Genomic DNA, 22,363 nt, shown 5'->3' on the forward strand with positions numbered 1-22,363 from the left:
ACATAGTAGACATACATATGATATAAAAACAAAAGATACCATTAAAATTTGCTTTTAAAAATTAAGTGATTTTCTGGTGTGACCACTTGCTCCAGTTTGCTTTTGGAGATCCCACAAGCTAAACTCTGTGCTCTGTACTTTATTTATTTATTTATTTTTGCTTTCTGGAGGGCAACTGGGGTTAAGTGACTTGCCCAAGGTCACATGGCTAGTTTTTGTGTTAAGTGTCTGAGGCCGGATCTGAACCCAGGTCCTCCTGACTCCAGGGCTGGTGCTCTATTCACGGCACCACCTAACCTCCCCCCATGTGCTCCATACTTTAAACGAGTAACCACAAAACTATGAACATAAGACAAGGAGATGGAACTTAAAAAAAAAGCTGCTTTCACAAAGCATGGAACTACTAAATCGTTTTCATCAATTGCTATAGTGGAAAGTACGCAATGATAATAGTAAAAAAATGATTTATTTTTAAATAAATTTTAACATTTCAACTGTATCACCATTATGTCCATGACTAGATCTAACCACCTGCTAAAAAACCCATGCCAAGTTCTTTCTAATCTTTAAGGCCTGTTTCAGGCTATGTTCCCAGATTGATGCTTTCTCATGCTATCTATATTCTCCCAGGTGAAAAAGTAAGCAACTTTCCTTTTGTTCTTTTACGCTTAAGTTTGCTTCCATTTAGCACCTGGGCTTCCCAACACCAACACACCCCCCTGTATAGACCAAAGGCTCTTCATCTTAGTTTGGGTCATGGTCCTCCTTCTGGTACTCTGGTGAAGTGTGCTAGAATAAGAGCCTCAATTAGAGTCCTGATTGACTGGTGTCCCCTGGACTGCTGTTCTAGCCACTGGACCACCTGATCCCAAGATGACTATGAGGCTTTAACTCCGCTGCCCAATCCTGCACTCGATTTGCTCAGCTCACTAGGAGAAATTCTCTCTCACCAGTCAGTCCCTTCAGATTTTGATGCAATCTAAGTTGTTGGGCCTTTCCACAGTCTGCAGCATCACCATCAACTGTGCTAGCACCAATTTCTGGTAGCGCTGAACTTACTGGTTAAAATATCACTGACAGAAGCCTGGATAAAGCCTGGTCAACTTGGTGGCAAGTTGATACACCAACCACAAGGGCCATTCCAAGGCCTATCACTGCAGGGCTGGGATCTGATGGAGCAGGGTAAGAGACTAATGCAGGGCCCCCAGCAGTGGCAGCAGCTACTCCTGGGACTACCAACCCACAGGCCCTATCTGAACTTCCAGGTGCCAGGATGACAGAGTGAAACCCTGGCTGCTCCAATCCCCCCCTCTCACCCTGAAAACACAGTAATTATTGCCCCAGAGCAAAACTTTAAACAATAAAGACTTGGGAACCCTAGAGGAAGGGCGTAGCTAAGGCCCTGCCTCAAAATGGGTAAAAAAAAAAAAGACTACAAAGATCCTAGGATCCTATTACTTAGAGAGGGAGGAACCAAATTCAGAAGGAGACAGTATTGATTCCACACCCACAGCTGAAGCCTTAACAGGGAACTGGTCTCAAGCACAGAAAGCATTCTTAGATAAGCTCAAAAAGAACTTTGAAAACAAAATTAGAGAGGTAGAAGAAAAAATGAATAATTCTTTTATAATCAAGATTGCAAAATTAAAAAAAAAACATTACAATGAAGAAAAAAGCTCCTTAAAAAGAAAAATGTGTAAATTAAAACTGAAATCTGAACATATGGAAAAGGAGCTTCAAAAACTAACCAAGGAAAATAATTCACCAAAAATTAGAATCAACCAAATTGAAGTGAATGACTCTATGAGGAATCAAGAATCAGTCAAACAAAACATCAAGAATGAAAGATTAGAAAAAGAGGTAAAATATCTCAATGGAAAAATAAGTGACCTGGAAAACAGATACAGGAGAGATAATCTAAGAATTATAGGTCTACCAGAAAATCATGATGAAAAAATGAGCCTGGACATCTTCCAAGAGCTCATCAAGGAAAACTGCCCTGAGATCCTAGAACCAGAGGGCAAAATAGAAATCAAGAGAATCCACTGGACTCCACAAAGAGATCCCAAATTGAAAAGTCCACGAAATGTTGTGGCCAAATTCCAGAAGTATCAGGTAAAGGAGAAAATACTACAAGCAGCCAGAAAGAAACAATTCAAATATGGCGGAACCACAGTGAAGACAGGATCTGGCAGCTTCTACATTAAAAGATCGGAGGAACTGGAATATGATTTTTTGCAAGGCAAAAGACCTCATGTTACAACCAAGGATTCCAGCAAAACTTAACATAATGTTCCAGGCAAGGAGATGGTCATTCAATGATATAGTGGACTTCCAGACCTTCCTGATGAAAAAGCCAGAGCTCAATGGAAAATTCAACTTCTAATTACAAGACTCAAGAGAGACAGAGAAAGGTAAATAGGGAAAACACACATGCACACACACACACACACACAACCTGTTATTTAATAAGAGCAAACTGTTTACATCCTTATATGGGAAGCTGATACCTTTTTAATACTGAAAATTCTATACCTATGGTGACATCTAAAAGGGATATAGATAAATAGAGGGTGTGGGTATAAATTATACAAAATGATGATAAAAAAAACCTTATTAAGGGCTGCAAAGAGACTGCAACGGAAGAAGAGGAAAGAATGAAGAAAAAAAAAGGGTAAATCATACCACACAAAGAGGCATAAAAACATTACAGTAGAGGGAAAGGAGGGAGGGAGATGAGCATTATATGAGCTTTTCCCTCACTGGTTCTGATGCAAGGAGGGAATAACATAATCAGTTAAGTATAGGACTCTATGGAGAAGAGACATAAAACTTGTCATAATAGAGGGAAAGAGGGAAGGGAGAAGAGCATTGCATGAGATCTATTCTTGTCAATCTTGGTTCGAGGAAGAAATCACATATCTATCATATCTTACAGGCAGTAGGAGGGGGGGAGTTAGAAGGGAGGGAAGAAGTAGTAAGGGGGAAAGGTAGGAAAAGGGAGGGGGGCTGATAAGAAGGGAATACTGAGGGAGGCAGATGTCAAAAGAGGGGAAGGGAGAAGGAGGTAAAAATAAAAGCATAAATAGGGGAGGGAACAGGATGGAGGGAAAGAGACAGATAGTAATTATAACTGTGAATGTGAATGGGATGAACTCTCCCATAAAATGGAGGCAGAGAGCAGAATGGATTAAAAACCATAATCCTACAATATGCTGTTTACAAGAAACACATTTGAAACAGGGGGATACACACAGGGTAAAGGTAAAAGCCTGGAGTAAAATATATCATGCCTCAGCTAAAGTAAAAAAAGCAGGGGTAGCAATCCTCGTCTCAGACAAAGCAAAAGCAGAAATAGATCTAATTAAAAGAGATAAGGAAGGAAACTATATCCTGTTAAAAGGCACCATTGAAAATGAGGCAATATTATTACTAAACATTTATTCACCAAGCAGTACAGCATCCAAATTCCCAAAGGAGAAGTTAAGGATGTTAGAGGAAGAAATAGATAGCAAAACTATACTAGGGGGGACTTCAATCTCTCCCTCTCTGAGCTTGATAAATCTAAACTCAAAATAAACAAGAACGAAGTAGATAGATATGGTAGACCTCTGGAGAAAATTGAATGGGGATAAAAAGGAATATACTTTCTTCTCAGCAGTACATGGCACATATACAAAAATTGATCATATACTAGGGCATAAAAACCTCACAATTCAATGCAGAAAGGCAGAAATATTAAATGCATCCTTCTCAGATCATGATGCATTTAATAATAAAAATTCTATGTAATAAAGGTCCTTGGAAGAATAGACTAAAAACTAATTGGAAATTAAATAACTTAATCCTAAAGAATGAGTTTGTCAAACAGAAAAGACTCATTTCTCAAGTCCATTTGTTCAATTAGTGATGCTCTCCTTATTGCCCCAGTTGCTACACTCAGGGGGTGCTACTCTGGGGCTTAACTCCTTAGGTGATGGTTCCTTAAGCAAGGATGACTCCTTCTGTCACTTAGCACTCCTTGTGTTGGGGAGTGGGGGGAGGAAGGAAGGAGGACCAAACAGGCTGTTTCTGAAACCAGTGGCTCAAACAAAGGAATTTTCTAACAAGAACCTGGTTCTTTAACCATTCCTCTCTTTCCATCTATGAGATCATACCTTCCCTGAAAGAACTATGAAGGAAATTGTAGTTAATCTAAGCCTTCAATAATGGGTAGGATTTCAACAGGCAGAAATGGAATCAGGAAGAGTATTTCAAGTAGAGGGCCCAGGAGAAGAAAAGGTTCAGAGATGGTTAAGGAGGAGGCATTAAGTAGTCCAGACTAGCTAGAATATAGAATAGCATACAGAAAAACTGGAAGAGTATAGATAGTCATGTATACCATAATGCAACATGGCACAGGGGGTAGAGTGCTGGATTGGGAGTAAAAAGACCTATCTTCAAATCTAAGATACTAACTAGACAAGTCACAACCTGAGTCTCAGTTTCTTCATCTGTAAAATTAAGATATTAATTGTACCTACTTCACAGGGTTGCTGTGAGCATCAAATAAAAACTACATAAAGTACTTTTAAAGTGCCTACATAAATTCCAGATATTTTTATTATTATTGTTATTGCCAGGTCAATAAACCCACACTTAATGCAGCAGGCAATGGGGAGCCTTTGAAGGTTTTATACAGAGGAATACTACAATGAGAAATTTAGGAAGGTATTGGATGGAAGCTAAAAGTGAAGTCTAAAACTAGGGTCATGGCAGTGGGAATGGAAAAAAGAAAACAAACGGGGAATATATGATTTGGGATGTGGGAGCAAAAAAGGGAGCAACATTAAGCCTTGAGGGACTGGGATATTAGCTAGCAAACAGAAATAAGGAACTTAGGAGGAAAAGGTGGTTCTGATGGGGAAGGTGATTAATTTGATTTGGGACAAAGTGAATGTGAGATGCTGGAGGGAGTATCTCTTGATGCCATTCATTCTATACCATTTTGTTGGATGCTGCATCTCCTTACCCCTGTATGGTAGGTAGAATCCTTACCTTTTATTTTTAAATTTAACAACCATGAGGTAATGTGCTAGATTTAAAGTTGAAGGATCTGGGTTCAGATCCCAGATCTTTTATTTACTACCTGTGTGAGCTGGGGCAAGTAATGTAACCTTTAGATTTTAGTTTCTTTATCTGTAAAAGGAGGGAAGGAGAGGGCCAGTTGGTTAGAATGTCTCTTTCAGATCTAAATGAATTACTTTTTTAAAGTAGAGAAAAAAAGATCAGGCTTCTACCTAAACTCTACTCCTGTTCTTTCTGATCCCTCCAGGAAATTCCTGCTTTTGATATCCTATCTATGACCCAGGACTGCCATCTTCTATCTGTGGATATTCTGATATGCTGCCTTTCTTCTATGTCTCTGTCTCTGTCTCTCTCTCTCACACACACACACACACACACACACACACACACACACACACACGACAATAGATTGCACAATTTCCTCTTGAGATTCTAAAACCTGTCAGAGGAACAATGTTTAGCAATGTTCTCTGTAAATTTTCGAGAAATGACAAAGCCACTTTTCAAAAGAGAAGAAACAAAAATTCCCCAGATAAAATAAGGCCTCTTGGAAAACAAACAGAAGAGCAGTTTCTCCTGCCAGGACATGGTAAAAGTATTTAATGTGTTCAAGCTTTCAGCTTTGGCAAAGAAATCAGCTTGTGGAAACAGGGCAGCAAGGAAAGGGGTGAGTCTTCACTGGCCTCACCCTCACAGAATGCCCTGTAATAATGGCCGGAGTTTGAGGCCTTTGTTTCACTTCTTATCCTGTCTCAATCATGACAATTTCAGTTAACAAAATAAAGCACCTTGAGAGAACACCTGGGCTTGGATCCTACAGATGCTAAAGGGCCTGGAAAAGTGTCTTCACCAAAGCAAGAATCTCCTCTTCTAACCTGCCAAAGAAGCGGTCCTCCTCCTTCTGTGGGTGAACACAAGATCTGGGTTTTTTTTTTGGGGGGGGGGTAGTGGAAAACTTAAACTTTGATTACTTCTTTGTATTTACTTTGCTACACATCTATATGACTTTGGGTAAGTCTAGGGAAGGGAGGAAGATAATGAGTTCAGTTTTAGGCACAGTGAGTTTCAGATGCCTGCAAAACATTCAGTTTGAGATGTTCAATAGGCACTTGAAGATGTCAGGCTGGAAGTCGGGAGAATGGTTAAGGTTAGGCAAACAGAGATCAGAATTGAATCCAAGGAAGCTGATGAGACCATCAAGTGAAAGAATAGAACAGGAAGAGAAGAAGGCCCAGGAAAGGGCTTGGAGGACACCCATGTCTTTCAGGTGTGACCTAGAAAAAGATTCAAACTTAGGAGTAGGGGCTGGATGCAACGGAGAACCAGGAGAGAGCAGTGTCATGAAAATCTAGACAGAAAAGAATATCAAGGCAAAGAAGAGGATAAAAGAAGCATATCTTTCACCTTGCATCTTTTGGCAGAAAGCAGGGGTTCTTAACTTGGGATATAAGGCCTTGTTTTTTAATATTTCGATGACTGCATTTCAATAAAACTGACTTCCTTTGTCATCTTATGCATTTTATTAAAACACATTAAATAAAATACATGTATTTAAAAGCATTATTCAGAGAAGCAGACTGTTAAAAAAAAGTCCATCACAAAAGAAAGTTAAGCACGGTTAGGCTTTGAGGTATAGAATTTAACATAAATTCTTAGTTACAGCCAATATATTGATTTGTTTTGCTTGACTATACATTAGAAAGATCAACTTGGAAGGTGATTGTGTTAGTAGGTAGTGATAAATAATTTTTTAAAAAAGAAAAAAAGATCAACAAAGTATTTTAAAAGTTAGAAATATTTTTTAAAAACCACTAAAATAATGCATTTGAATCTTTGGAACTTGCCTTAAAAGACCTTGGGCTGCACCTCTAGAAAGTCACCTATACCAAATGAGAAGAGCTAAGCGTGAATTAATTAACAGGAGCCTAAGAAATTCTCATAAAAGCTATGATACTACCTACTTAGATGGAGGCAAGTAAAACAGGGTAAGGTCTTTCTGCTTGCCTAGTGGGTGCTGGTTCTCTCCAGGCCAGAAGTTCTTAAGCCTGCCAACACAAACACAGGCAGCTTCAGGCCATGAACTAGAGGCTCAAAACAGGGTGTCAAATTCAGTCTAATGAACAGCAACTCCTCCAGAACAGGGAAACCATTCTGCACAGCCTAGACACAACTCTGGTAGGGAGAGGTGAAGGAAGGGGGAATGGGAGAGTTTCTGGTTAATCCCCTTTTTGAAATGCTAATGTCATTACCACCACACACCAAAAGGACAAGTGGCAGAGTCCAGCTGACAGCAGCTCAGGCAATGTGCCCTTACACAGATAGCCTAAACAGGGTCTTATGTCACTTCTTCTCTGCTCTATCCCTCCCCAGGCTTCTGAGGTACCCCAAATCACAGGACTCACAGCAGTGGGCTGGCACTCCTCTGAACAGAAGAGACCTGGATAGACGTAGGGAAGTTACTTCTAGAAGAGTCGAAAGTTCATGTGAAGTGGGACTTCAAGGTTTTGACCTTGAACAAGAAAGACAGATGAAGGGAAGAAATGCACCCAGTGATCTCAGATATAGTTTAAGGCAATGATTCCTTTGGTCTAGGTCTCCCCCCACTCTGATGAGCAGAGTGGAGGTAGGGGGATTATCATACTGAGATGCACTTCTTGGTGAGCTTCTCTGAATTTACTCTACTTGGCTATCTAGGCTGGTTACTGGATAACTAACAAGCAAGTCCATGCTAGTCCACACTCAAAACCTTTGTGGCTTGGTTGTTAGTGGCAGTCAGAGAAGGAGGCACAGTTTTTCATCAAGAATGCTTGAAAGTCCTCTATTCCACTGAATGACCATATTTTCCCCTGAAACATGATACTTAGTTTTGCTGGGTAGGTGATTCTTGGTTTTAATCCCAGCTCCTTTGACCTTCACAATATCATATTCCAAGCCCTTCAATCCCTCAGTGTAGAAGCTGCCACGTCCTAAGTTATTCTGATTGTGTTTCCACAATACTGAAATTGTTTCTTCCTAGCTTCCTGTAATATTTTTTCCTTGATCTGCGAACTCTGGAACCTGGCTATAATATTCTTAGGAGTTTTCCTTTTGAGAGCTTTTTCAAGAGGTGATCAGTGGACTCTTTCAACCTCTATTTTGTCCTCTGGTTCTAAAATATCAGGGCAATTTTCCTTGAGAATTTCCTGAAGGATGATTTCTAGGTTCTTTTTTTGATCATGGCTTTCAGGTAGTCCAATGATTTTTTAAAATTCTCTCTCCTGGATCTATTTTCCAGGTCAGTGGTTTTTCCCATGAGATATTTCACATTGCCTTCTATTTTTTCATTTGTTTGGATCTGTTTGACAACATCTTGATTTCTCATAAAGTCATTAGCTACCATTTGCTCCAATCTAATTCTGAAGGAATGATTCTCTTTAGTGAGCTTTTGTTTTTATATATAAATAAATAATATATATAAAGTCTATATAAAATATATATATATTTACATATATATATTTTATATATACTTTTTCTTTATACTTTTGTATAAAGTAACATCTGGCAACTTCAGCTTTTTAAGGCATTCTTCTCCTCACTGCCTTTTTGAGCCTCTTTTGCCATCTGAGTTAGTCTGTTTTTTTAGGTGTTATTTTCTTCAGTCAGGTTGTTGACTCTCATTTCGTTAATTTTCTTGCATCATTCTCATTTCTCTTCCCAATTTTTCCTCCACTTCTCTTATCTGATTTTCAAAATACTTTTTAAGCTCCTCTATGGCCTGTAACCAATTCATATTTTTCTTGGAAGCTTTTGGTGCAGGAGTTCTGACTTCACTGTCTTCCTCCTGTTGCATGCTTTGATCCTTTTTGTCCCCAAAATAGGAGTGTAAAGTTGGGCTGCTCTGTTTGCTATGCTTCCTTTGCTTGATAATGTTGCCACTCAATTACTTAACTTTTGAGCCTTTTGCCACAGTAGAACTCTGCTACCAGAAACTGAAGCTTTATCTCAGAAGTTGGGGTTTTTGCAGCTGCTGGAAGTATTAGTTGGGTGCCCTCTCTGAAGCCTCCATATGCTCTGGCAGACTGCTCATGCACCCCAGGACCTCCACCCTAGATAGCAATCAAGATTCAAGCAGCTTAAAGCAAGGATGATTACCCCTCAGACTGGTGGCTTGGTCCCCCTACAATGTGCAGACCAGGAGGAAGCAACTACGAGGTGGCAGCTGCAGCACCGCCCCAGGGGCAAAGGCTGGATTGTACTCTGGATTCCCAGGTCCCAAAGTCCACACTGCACTGACCTCTCACTTTGTCCTTGGCATTTATGGGTTGATAATTCTGGAAAGTGCCACAGCTGCTGGTGATCTGAAGTGCCTCCAGCCAGTGGCTGGTCAGGCCTGCCCTGAGGCTAAAACCTCCACCTTGCTTGGGGCCAGGGTCGGCTCCCAGAGCTCTGTGCTGGCCGCTTGCTGCTGGCCTGCCAGGCTGTCCTCAGCAGGAGGTTAGCTTCTCTGTGTCATTCTGTGGGATCTGTAGCTCCAAAGTTTGTCTAGAGTCATTTTTTACATGAATTGGAAGAGGTGGGAGCTGGAGCTGCTAGGAAGTCCTGTTTCTACTCTGTCATCTTGACTCCACCCCCCCATTATTTTTTTCCTACAACAGGTATTATGGAGTCCATTTACATAGTTTCTCATAAAAAGCTCATAAAAATCACTACTCCAAATTTCCCTATCCCATCAGCTATTACCTTACTTTTGACAAGGCTTTCTTGGACTTTTAATTCAGGGCTACTTAGAAGTAGAAATCCTCATAAACATTAATACTGAATCATTTATGCTATCTAGGCAACAGAGATGACAAGATATGAGAGAAGAGATTTAACAACTCCAGTTTCAACAAATAATTTTTAAAAGAGCCTTTGTGTTAGGTACTGGGGGGAGATACAAATGTGGTGTTTACAGTCTACTAGGAGCACCTATGGGGGCATACAAATGGCTATAATGCAAACTAATACACGATAAATACAAAAGAGAAATGCAAAGTATTATTCCAAGTGTGATGAAGAAAGGTATGTTGACTGCAGAGGGAATGAGACTCCTGAAAGGAAGATTCTTGGATTTTTAGGAAGAGAGGTTTAAAAAGGGAAAGTGGATAGGGAGCTGGATTTTTCCAGATTGGTCTCATCACCATGTCAATTCTCATGCCTCTATGGAGGGCTGTGGTTAGAACATTCCAAAGTTTGACTCCTTCCTAGGACAGAGACTTGCTCATGCAGTACAAATTTACAAATGTGGAGGAACCCCTGCCTGAAGCATCCATTGACCTCTGGGGAGATGGGTGGGTAGGTGAGTTAATTAGTTATCTATAATAAGTTAATTTTTTTAGGGGCCACATGAGGGAAAACAATAAGAGCTGTATAAAGTAACTAAATAGTTGTAATAATAGCAATCTTGCAAGTGATTGGAAAGGAGGAGGGATTCTGAAGTAATATACACAAACTTGGATACTACTCTACAAACTCTTCACCATGGCAGAGCTCTATACAGAAAATAATGCTTTCTGGGAAGAAGGGTCTATGAGAGACTAATTGGTACTGCTACTCTACACTCAATAATCAGGGTAAATAAAACTGTGAAGTAGGTAAATCCTATCTTTGGCAATCTTACCCCACTCCTACCTTACTAAAGTAGACTCAAGCTTTCTTTACAACCCTTAACAAAACTCAAACTGACTGCAAAGTAGCAAAAAGATTAATTTATTCTAAGGTATAAATGGATTGTTATGACTTCCCTTAAAAATACCTGCACTGGAATTGGAACAAAGAAGTGAATCTCTAATTGCTGAATATCAGGTAGCCTCAGGTTGGGGCCAGGGATCTTTCCCTGACCTGAAATTATATAACTTTGGCATGCTTTGCCCATATTTCTCAGAGCTCAAAGGATTTATGGTTAGAGGAGATGTAAAGATCAGTCTTTGCTACTTGTTCTCTGACCTTGGAATAGATACTTAGCTTCTTCATCTGTTAAATTAAGGGTCTGCCATCAGATGATTCTAAGGTCCTTTCCAGCCATAACATTCTCTCACTAATGGAAAAGGCAATAATGACACTCAGATTTGGGTGCTGTCATTAGCCTAAGTTTTATCACTGGTACAATGGACCAGAGCCAGGGATGTGGGACCTGCGGCCTCAAGGCCACATGTGGCCCTCTAGGTTCTGAAGTGCAGTCCTTTGACTGACTCCAAACTTCAAGAATCCCTTTAATAAAAGGATTTGTTTTTTAAAACTTGGACTCAGTCAAAAGGCCCCACCCAAGGTCCTAGAGGGCCACAAGGCCCCACAAGTTTCCCACCCCTGAACTCAGAGATAACAGATTAACAGTTAATCTGAAGATAATATCTATAATAGGATGATTCCTAGAGTTAATTTCACAACAATTAGTAACAATTTAAATAGCAAGAAAAGGGAACACAAACTGTAAACCAAACTGAACATTCAGGTGTGGGGAAACAAGGCAGGGAGAGCACTTCTCTCTTCTGGATGGCATTCTAAACTCCCAGCCCTCACAGCTCCATTTAGAATCATGACTCAGTGACCCAGCAATACCATTTCTAGGACTGAATCCCAAACACATTATGCAAGTGGGAGGAGGACCAGTATGTACAAAAATATTTATAGCAGCTCTTTTTGTGGGGGCAAAGAAATGGAAATCAAGGGGATGCCCAGAAACTGGGGAATGGCTAAACAAGTTGTGGTATATGAATGTAATGGAATACTATTGTGCTATAAGAAATGAGGAGCAGATGGACTTCATAATAACCTGGAGAGACTTATATAAACTGATGCTAAGCGAGGAGAACAGAACCAGGAGAACTTTGCACACAGTTACATACACATCGTATCTGTGATGTTTAACTTTAACAGACTGGGCTCCTCTCAACAATGCAAGGTAGTAAGACAATTCCAAAAGATTCATGATGGAAAGGGCTGTCCACATCCAGAGAGAAGAACTAGAGTCTGAATGCAGAGTGAAGCAAACTGCTTTCTCTCTTTTGGTCCTTCTTTCTCGTTGTTCACTCCATTGCTTATAATTCTTCTTTACAAATTAACTAATGCTTAATGTGAACGTATTTGTAAAACCTACATTGGGTTGCATGCTGCCATGGAGGGGTAGGGTGGAGGGGGAGAAAATTTGGAACTCAAGGGATTGCTGAACTGAATGTTGTAAACTAAAAGTAAATTAATACACTAAAAAAAAAAAAAAGAGGAGCGGCTAGGTGGTGCAGTGAATAGAGCACTGGCCCTGGAGTTAGGAGGACTTGAATTCAAACACTAGCTGTGTGACCTTGGGCAAGTCACTTAACCCCAATTGCCTTGCCTTCCCCCCTTCAAAAAAACAACAACAAAAAAGAATCATGACTGAGAAATAATCCTAAAGTCCATCAAAAAAGAAAGTAGCTTCACAACAAATGCAAAAAGAGCCTCATAGGAAAAAAGGGATTTTCCAAAAGAACTACTTAAATACCTAGAAGAAATAAATCAATAGATATCAAAAATTAAATAAAAGCACTGGAGAAAATAATAGAAAATAAAAAGTTTAGAACAGAAAGTGGCAAACTGTACAAGTAATGCTCTCCCTTAAAATTAGAATGAAACAAATCATCAATGAAAACAACAAAATGGGGCGGCTAGGTGGCACAGTGAATAGAGCACTGGCCCTGGAGTCAGGAGGACCTGAAGCCTCAGACACTTAACAAAAACACTAGTTGTGTGACCTTGGGCAAGTCACTTAACCCCAACTGCCCTACCTTCCCCTCCAAAAAGCAAAAAAAAAATTTTTTAAATGCTACAACAAAATTAAAAGACTAAAAAAAAAGGGGGGGGGAATGTAAGGTACAGTCAATCTTCTTTCACTAGTATTTTAGTGATTTTACTGGTAACCTCATTTTCACTTCATGTTGGATACCAACATGCACATTCTGGCGATGCTTGGTAAAGAAAAAAATGAGGCACAATGTGTTCAAGTTTGGGGAATGGCTGGTATCCTACTAGCTACTTAACCGGTATTGTTCACCTTACTGATGTAAAGAGCTCCCATGTGCATTTGTTGCAGATTTTCATTGTTTACCTTTAAAAGTCAAATTCTTTGTTGCAATTTATGCTCTCGCTGATCAGTTGGTACATCCTAAAATCCCAGCAATTTATCCCTTGCAGGGAGGTTTACAGCAGTATAGTGTACAGTACAACACTCTCAGTTGGCAACTTTCCAATGTCCTGATTCCTCTTATTCCTCTCCAGGCTATGATATAGACCTTTTCTGCCATGCCTCAGCTCTTCATCCTGAAGTTTTACCGGACCACTGGAATTCACACATCGGAAGTACCCTCTACCCCTTCTATCTCTCCCTCTGGGCTCCTCCTCTATTTAAGGAGGGCACCCAGGCCAGCTAGGAATGATACATTCCTTCCCAGTCAACATTGCAGACTTTCTGCCTTGGTTACACCCCACCCTCAACCCCCCACTTCAGCTTCCTTTTATGTATGGTTTTCCCCCAATTAGAATATAAGTTCCTTGAAGGTAGGACTGCCTCTCTACTTGAATATTTCCAGTCCACAGCACAGTGCTGAGCATATAGTAAATGCTTCATAAGCAGTGGTATACTGTCTGACGTTTTCAGAGAGCTTTCTGGTCTGTGAATAAGTTTTCAGGTAGGAATATGAGAGGTTGGGATGCCCAGAAGACCAAGTTTTCTCTGTGTTCTGCATCTCCCAGAGTGCCCAGCAGAGTGCTCTTTATAGAAGGAAGTGCTCAGTGAATATTTATGGATGGTTTTAGATGATGACAAGTTCGTCTCTTAACTCTAACCAAATTCTCTTCTAACTTTTACCAAACCTGATAGCTAAATTCTAGACACAAATTTAAATCAGTAACAAGAAATTGAATCTCTTTCTCTAGTAAGGAAACATGTGCCTCTGCTACATAAAGTGCTGACAGCCACATGCCCAGAATACCATTTGTATTATATAAAGTGTCATGGGTTTCAAAAACTGGAAGCAAAAGATACAGTTGAATTGTGTTACAGTCGCCCTGCGCTTTACCAGGACTTCCTGACAGTTCTCTGGAGCTGAAATTCTTTACACACAGTACTTTTATAAGCACTGAAAAACTAGTAACAAATGTAAAGCTAACATTGGTCTGTTTGACTCCTTTCCTCATTTCTCCACTAGCCACCCTCAGAAAGATTTAAAAACTGCACTTGAGTTCTGGTTATTTCTATCAGGCAGGTTAATGATTATGAACAGAGACCCATTTTTGGCACATAGTTCTCAAGCAGGCCTTGTCCTAAAAAGATAAGGTAATAAAGAAGGGGAATTGGCTAAAAAGGCAAAAGGAAATCAGGAATACAATAAAGAGAAAGGATGTACATATATGTTAAGATTCCAAACATTCAACAAATCCCTTATTCACTAAGTGCCCATGTGCTAAACAATAAAGGTAAATAAGACAGATTTTTTTACCCCCTGACATGTATGTCTAATATTACTGTTACTATTCTTTTTGTTCTTTCATTATGGGAGGAAAGATCACTGACCTATTAATCTGAAGACCTGGCTTATAGTCCTAGCTCTGTCACTTGCTTGTTGTGTGACATTTCCTCTCTGGTCCTCAAACTCCTCATCTGTAAAACGAGAGGTTTGAATTCAATGATCACTATAGTTCCCTCCAGTCATAACATTCTACGCTTCTAATCTGACTAAGGAATTTAAGGAACATTAAAAAACCTTCTTCATTGCTGTTCTGAGGGATGTAATGCAAAGCACACACATACTCGGGGCAGCTAGGTGGCACAGTGGACAGAGTGGCCGGCCAGCAGTCAGGAAGACCCAAGTTCAAATCTGGCCTCAGATGCAGAGCAAATCACTTCACCCTGTTTGCCTCAGTTTCTTCATCTGTAAAATGAGCTGGAGAAGGAAATGGCAAGCCACTCCAGGATCTTTGCCGAGAAAATCCCAAATGGTATCTCGAACAGCTGGACACGACTAAAATGACTCAAGAACAAAATAGATATTTGTTTAATGGAATCCAAAAGGTACTGAAAAAATAAGTGATACACAGGACTTGATTTGAGGTCTCCTGACTTATAATCTAGCCCTCTTTTGATTGTCCACACTATTATTGATTAGTGCCAACCTGCAGTGTTTAACTCTCTTTACTATGACTTCTGGCAATTGCTGACTACTCCATATGGGCCTAATATAAAATAGTTAGAACAGCAGAACCAAGTTCATATTTGCTCCAGGAAGTAGAGGCACCCCTCAGCGTTGGTTTCCAGAAAAGGCAAATGGGGAATATTAGAAAGTAAATCTGCGATCTACCAAGGAGTCCAGCTGTATGAACGAATAGGTATAACTGACAGATGGACTGCTTGTGTGCTCCACTAGCACTATGTAACATCAAGGAAATGCAACGAAAATCCCCAGCACCCAGAATGGACTAGAGTGGCCACCTTATGGGAGGAGAGAGATAAGAGTTGTATAGGGCCAGCAGGTATAGACAGGTTGCAGTCTACATCCACTGGAGGGAGCACCCATGTTGATGAGAACACGAATCCACGGGAGTCCTGGGGAGACCAATAACATTATTCCTGGAAGATGATTAACTGCTACTGTATGGGAACTGTAGTCCAAAGTTACCCACGACTGGCTAAAGTCAGTGATACAGATGAATGAAATCTCTAAGTGGGATAGTAGCGGCTGGGGCCAAGTTAGTTAGGCTACTTGCCTAGAATATTATGGTGAAAGTGCTAATCCTTGTGTATTTATTTGCACACTCACATCCTGGGGCTAGATGATAGTTCCTCCACCTCCAGAAGACGGTGAAAGACAAGGATCACAGAATCAAGAACAACATTCAGACCAGGCTGACCTTATAAAACTTCCAAGAGTTAAATCATAGCAAGTTTAGCCAGCATTAGCTATTTGGATGAATTGGCAAGGAGGTAAAATGTATGTTTAATATGTAATCTGACCAGGTTCACAGTGTTTTCATTTAATTACTACTGAATTTCTGGTAGAGAAGATGTGTGATCCAGATTTTGCCTTTTCTTTGTTAGGAAATTTTAAGGCAGAAATAATTCTATGTGACAGTCAATCAATAAATATTTATTAAGCACCTACTTACTATGAGTCAGGTACTATGCTATGCACTGAGGGTACAAAGAAAAGTGAAAGAGCCTTGCTTTTAAAGAGCTCCCTCCATCTAATGGTAAAGACAATATGCAAATGGCTCTATAAAAACAGCACTGCTTATTGTCGCTGTTGCTGTTTATCCTTCATTCTCAAAGAAGACCAAGATATCAGGGAGATGATGCCATGACATGCAAATGAGCTGGTGCCTCACTATCACATTCGGAGCCATCTGGGTCCAGCAGCCAGATGTGGATCAAGACAACTGGAGGTGGCCCAGGATGCAGTGGGGGACCTTGGCCTTTTCAAGCTAAGATCTTTTAACTGGTCTCAGTTTGATTGAGGCAGCACCCATTCTGTGATTAAGGCTTAATAAAATGAGGCAAAGAACGGCCTCTTTAAAAAAAAAAAAAGATCTGGAAGGGGAAGACCCTGGGTCTTCAGGATAAATTGAAGATAATCAATTGAGGGAAGAATAGGATAATGTAATTAAGGGACAGGAGGAAAGCTTTCCTGATAGGATTTTAGCTGGAACATAAAGGAAGACAGGGAAGACCTGAGGCTGAGAATTCACTAGTTTATTGCAAAGTAGTTTCTCACTGTTTTTTCCCTGATGCCTACTAGGTTCCACAGTAATTCCTCAGTAATAACCCATCCAAACTTCCACTCAAGTCCCCAGTCTTTTCATAGAGACAGGTAATTATGCCACAATGAGATTACATTACTCATGTCAGCGGTGTTTACAGCTGATAGGAAGATGTTCATGGGATGTTGTAGGAACTACACCCTCATTTAGCAAACAATCTACTAATCTGCTAGAGGCCCCTATTGTCTTTCCAGAAACTGAACTGCCCAGATAAACTTCTTCAATTAAAATTGGGAAGCAAACAACTGTAAGAGGTCATAGCAGGGGAGACTAAAAATAATAAGAAAGGGACAACAGAAGGAAATGTGGCAACTATGAAAGAACTGCCCTCAAAAAAAAAAAAGTAGGGGCAGCTAGGTGGCCGAGGAGCACCTAAGTTCAAATCCAGTCTTAGATATTTACTTGCTGTGTGATTGGGCAAGTCACTTAAGCCTGACTGCCTAAAAACAAAAACAAAAAAACATAAGAAAATCACTCTCTTCTTTAGGTCAATAATTTTAAAAGCTCTTACTCTCTTTCTCAAACCAGTCTCCTGACAAGGATAGTTTGTCATCTCTAATGGAAACCTAGGGAATGGGAGAAAGAAGACCTAACATAACAGTGGCACAACCTTCAATATTATGTCTGCATCCTGGTGGAACATGGTAGCATCAGCTGAGACTCTTTAGCTGACAACATTCTACAAGGAAACACTAGCAAACCAAAGTTAAGCCAACTCATACAAAATCTAACCCATGTTCACGTGTAAAACCAGATGTGTGTCTGTTTTGTCTGTTAGAATGCTCACATAGGGGTGGCTAGGTGGCGCAGTGAATAGAGCACCAGCCCTGGAGTCAGGAGGACCTGGGTTTGGATCTGACCTAAGACACTTACCACACACACAAAAAACACACACACACACACACACACACACACAAACTCGCTGTGTGACCTTGGGCAAGTCACTTAACCCCAATTGCTCTCCAAAAAGCAAAAAAAAAAAAAGAATGCTCAGATGATTAAATTTTTTTTTTTTAACATGCTTTCACATTTTAGGACAACATGTAAAGAGATTCTCAGGCTCAAAGCAGATAAAAGCTAGAAGTGGACCTTAGAAATCACCTGGTCTAATTCCCTAATTTTAACAGATGAGGAAAGGAAAATCAAGAGAGCTAAACTGACTTGTGGCAAAGTACCCAGTGATGGATTGGAAATAGAAACTAGTTTTCTTAGTTTTTAATCCAAAGCTCTACCTATTACATCACTATGCCTCTGAAACTGCCAAAAATAAAATTCAAAATATTTTATCCTTCGCAAGAAAATTACTCAGGAAAAGATAAGTTAGGGTAGGTAGGGGTGGAGGGATAGAAATGAATACATGGATATCAGTAAGCCAAACAGCTATGACAGTGTCTAAATTTGTTTCATATTGCTAGGGCACAGTCTACTGTTACTCAATCAATATCATGCTTTAGACAAACAGTCTTCGTCAATGGCTAAAGTAGATCCTCAAGCATTAAATACTCAAAAGCAAATGGAAACTCTAAAGTTTGATTTTCCCTAACATGCCTTTGCATCTTCCTTTTCTGGCTTTTTAAAAAATACAGTTAGTCCTATATGGACAGCTAACAATTTTTATTAGTTGGTTATTTATAACATTACCTTTAAAGAACCCAAGGATTGTTATTTCCATTTTATAGAGGTAACATAGAGAGGCAAGTTCAAAACTCTTGCAAATTTTCGCCAAAGCCCTGAATCGCCACTCCTCACCTTAGAAGAAAGGGTAAATCTTGCTGATGGTAGGTGAATAAGCTTAATTTGAAAAAAAAAAATCAATTTTATTGGTATCTTTTGCTTTTACATAAAGTGAATTTTTAATCTTTCCCTACCCAGCAAGTTATCCTTTACAAAAAGAGTTTTAAAAAGAAAGAAAAACTCTTTAGCAATACCAACCAAAATGCTAACTAAGCTTGAAAATATATGCAATATTCTATCACTCTGTAGAGCTATAGTCCCCCAGCTCTGCAAAAAAGGAAGTAACGTAGGGGTTTGACTTTTTTTTTTCTTAATGTAGCCTGCATGATCTTCTTATTATTAAGTATTCTAGTTTGGTGGTGTCAAATAGAAATGGATCTTTGCAGCCATATACTCACTTAGAAAACCACAAATTAACATTATCTAAGTTGTATTATATCTTTATTATTTTGTTTCACATTCTCAATTACATTTTAATATGGTTTAGACTGCACTCCAGAGTTTGGTGGGCTGCTTGCAGCCCTGAGTGGGTTTGATACCTCTGTTCTAGATCACCTGGGAGAACTCAAGAAGTACAACAAACATCCCTTTCTTTTCCAATATTCACAAGACCAAGTTTTCTAAACACTCCCATCATGTCTGGTAAAGGGTCTGCTCAGTAGAAAGTTGAACAATAGTGCCAATATCTAATATTCCTACTGTTAGAGTTCTAGGGTCCAGGAAAGATAGCTGTATATAAAGACAGGGTGGTAAAATTCAAATACCGGGGAGGCTAGGTGGCACAGTGAATAGAGCACCAGCCCTGGAGTCAGAAGGACCCAAGGTCAAATCTGGCCTCAGACACTTAACACAAAAACTAGCTGTGTGACCTTGGGCAAGTCACTTAACCCCAATTGCCCTCCAAAAAGAAAAAAATAAAAAAAAATTAAAATTCATATATCTCTGCTATTTGAGAGACAACAATCCTATCATCTTCTAATGTAGCCTACTTATTCCAATCTTTGGGTATAAGACTTGTAAGTATGGTCATTGCTAAAGTGTGCGCTCCTGAAGAACATTCTCTCATAACTAAATGCCTGCTAAATTATGTCAAGTATGCTTACACACACATGAAATATGTGTAAGCAAGTATATGTACTGTTTACATTTTAAACTAGGGCTTTGGAACTAAGACAGAGCTATGCATTTCACAGGGCACTTCATCCTTTAAAATTGTGGGAGGAAAAGAGAAGAAAGGCAGGAGACAAAGGGAGCTTTTTCTAATGAAATTGCTTTTTCTCAAAAGTTTGTGCATCTGGATCTTGGTTGTTTGGCAAACTTTCTTGGCCATGTTCCTCACTGGAAGGCATGTCATTACAGGTGTCTCTCCTGGATTTAGGCCAAGGGATTATTTTTCCCTTCCACCCTGGAATAGAGAGAGAGAGTGTGTGTGTGTGTGTGTGTGTGTGTGTGTGTATGTGGTCGGGGGAAGAGCACTGGAAACAAAGCACTGGTTCTGAGGAGTAAAATCCTTCACTTCACACACATTCTGTTCTGCTGTGTTGTATAGGTTATCTGTGTGTGTGTTAGGGGAAGGAGAGGGAGAACAAGGAAGGGAGAAGGATAGAGTTAGGAAGGGAGGGAGGGAGAAAGAGATGAAGAACTTTAAATTTTACCTTCCTCAGTTCTCCACTCCTCTCTCTCTCTCCCCCTCCCCTCCCCTTCCCTATTAGTTTAGAGTCATGAGTTTCTTATCATTGATTTCAGGCTTTGGGAGGAAAGTAAAGAAGGTGTGGGTACTGAGAAAAGGGTGGGGTGAAGCTAAGATTGGAGGGGTATCAAGGGCAAAGATGACATGACTCACAGCCAAAGTCTGGCATTCAACAGCAGAGGCTAGAGGACTTCCCAGTGCTAGTAATGCTCTCATGTAACATGCCCAGGCAAGTCTCTCACACTGAGGTTAGAAAAAAGGCAGTATGGCAATGATTTCATTTTACTGAAAATCACAATCACATTTGTGATTTCACTGATATAGAGAACTTCTGATTAGAACTATAATAAGCGAAAACCCACTAAAATTAAGCCAGACACTGGAAGATAAATAAGGAAACACTTCTTTCTTTTTGGTAGAGGTGGGGATTATGGGCGATGAATGTTGCATATATTGTCAGATGAGATAGTTAACTGACAATTGGTTTGTTTCTTTTGTTACATGGCAAAGCTCAACCTGGTTGTAGTGGTATATCTAAAAATGAGATGATTAAAAAAAAAGCTGCAAATAAAACTTATGGCAAAAAGGCAAAAAAAAAAGCAGGAGGGAAAAAAATTAATCAATAAGAATCTATTAAGTGCCTACTACTATATATCAGGTACTATGCTAGGTTCTAGGATGCAAATAAACAAGTAACCCAAGTCCTGGTCCTCAAGGAATTTATATTCTATTGGGTAGGGGGAAGAATGTATATTTATAGATAAGTAAATATAGGATATGTGTGTATGTCTGTGTATATATATATACATATATAGATTTAGATATGTAAAAAAATAAACATAGTAATTGGGGGTGGTGCATTTAACTAGACGAGTCAGTAAAGGCCTCTTAAAAGAGATGGCACTTATGTCTTTAAAGATTCTAAGGGGCAGAGGTGACAAAGGAGTGCATTCCATACGTGGTCCGTGCAAAGCCACAAAGGTGAGAGAGGGAATATTGTTTGCCTAAGGAGAGTGTGTGAGGGAGAGAAGTGCATAGTCAGCCTAGAAAGGTATCTGACTTGAGTCAGATAGTGAAGGGCTTTAAATATCAAACAAAACAGTATTTTATCCTAAAGGCATTCAGAAGGTGGGCAGTGGGGGCAAGAGAGTAAAAAAGTCAGGTCTATGCTTTGGGAACATCAATCTGGAAGCTGTGAAGATGGCCTAAGTTCTAATTCTGGCTTTAACATTCACTTAGCTGGGTGACCTTGAGCTAGTCACCCTTGTGGGTTTTAGTTTTCTCACCTGTAAAATAAGGAGGTTTGACTACATGATTGCTAGATCTTCCAACTCTGAAATTTTAGGATTTTATGAATAATAACTTCCAGGAGGGTTGGATCTAAACTGCAACAATGGTTTTAGATCCAAACTTACAGATCTTTGTACTGAAATTTTCATTTCCAGAATATTGTTCCACCCTTTATGAGGATTCTATGCCTTGTTTGCCAGGCAATTAGCTTTTCATGAGGTCAGTAAGGTCATTTTTCCTTCCACACCCTAAAATGTTCCATACTATCACAGAAACATGGAACACAGTGGAGTCAGCTCTTCCAGAGACAGATACACTAGGCGTTTCTCTCGTCTGGGTCAACTGCAGACACGAGGGGTGGTCCTGAGAGATATGAAGTGAATGCTGGACACTGAAGGAAGAAATACTGAGAGTTGGCAAGTCCTTTCTGACAACTCTGGTCAAGAAACTGATACGTGACGTAAACATGGGTAATGACACCATTTCTTGCTTTAATAAGGAGAAGAGAGGTTCCAGGATAATATTAAGCCTATTAATATTAATAATTAATTATATATAATATTAATAATTAATATTAAGCCTAAATGAGATTGTGGAGGTTCTGATGCCCCTATTAAGAACAGTACCTACAAGCACTGAGTCTTTCTCCTCTTCTATCAATCCCTAATAATCACATCTTTCCTTACATATATGGAAAGAGTATTTTATTTTCAGAGAGAATGAGAGAGAAAATATGTGAGTGTGTGTGTATAAGTGTGTTTGTATGGCTCTGAGACTCAA

General features: G+C 39.7%; 1 protein-coding gene across 2 annotated transcripts in view; it reads right to left on the bottom strand.

Annotated features, from left to right (window-relative positions):
• Positions 1–22,363, bottom strand: part of SUSD6 (sushi domain containing 6) — a 122,208-nt gene that overhangs the window by 39,818 nt on the left and 60,027 nt on the right. The window contains exon 4 of one of the 2 annotated variants that reach the window (XM_069091987.1): positions 14,630–14,716. The exons of the other annotated variant lie outside the window; for it this stretch is intronic. Coding sequence (XP_068948088.1) covers positions 14,630–14,716 — 87 coding nt within the window. The remainder of the gene's footprint in view (positions 1–14,629; positions 14,717–22,363) is intronic. 2 annotated transcript variants of the gene reach the window in all.

This window comes from Petaurus breviceps, unplaced genomic scaffold (genome assembly GCF_028583685.1).
Source record: "Petaurus breviceps papuanus isolate PSGF00001 unplaced genomic scaffold, PetGlider_PUasm1.0 189, whole genome shotgun sequence".
Classification (NCBI taxonomy): Eukaryota; Metazoa; Chordata; class Mammalia; order Diprotodontia; family Petauridae; genus Petaurus; species Petaurus breviceps.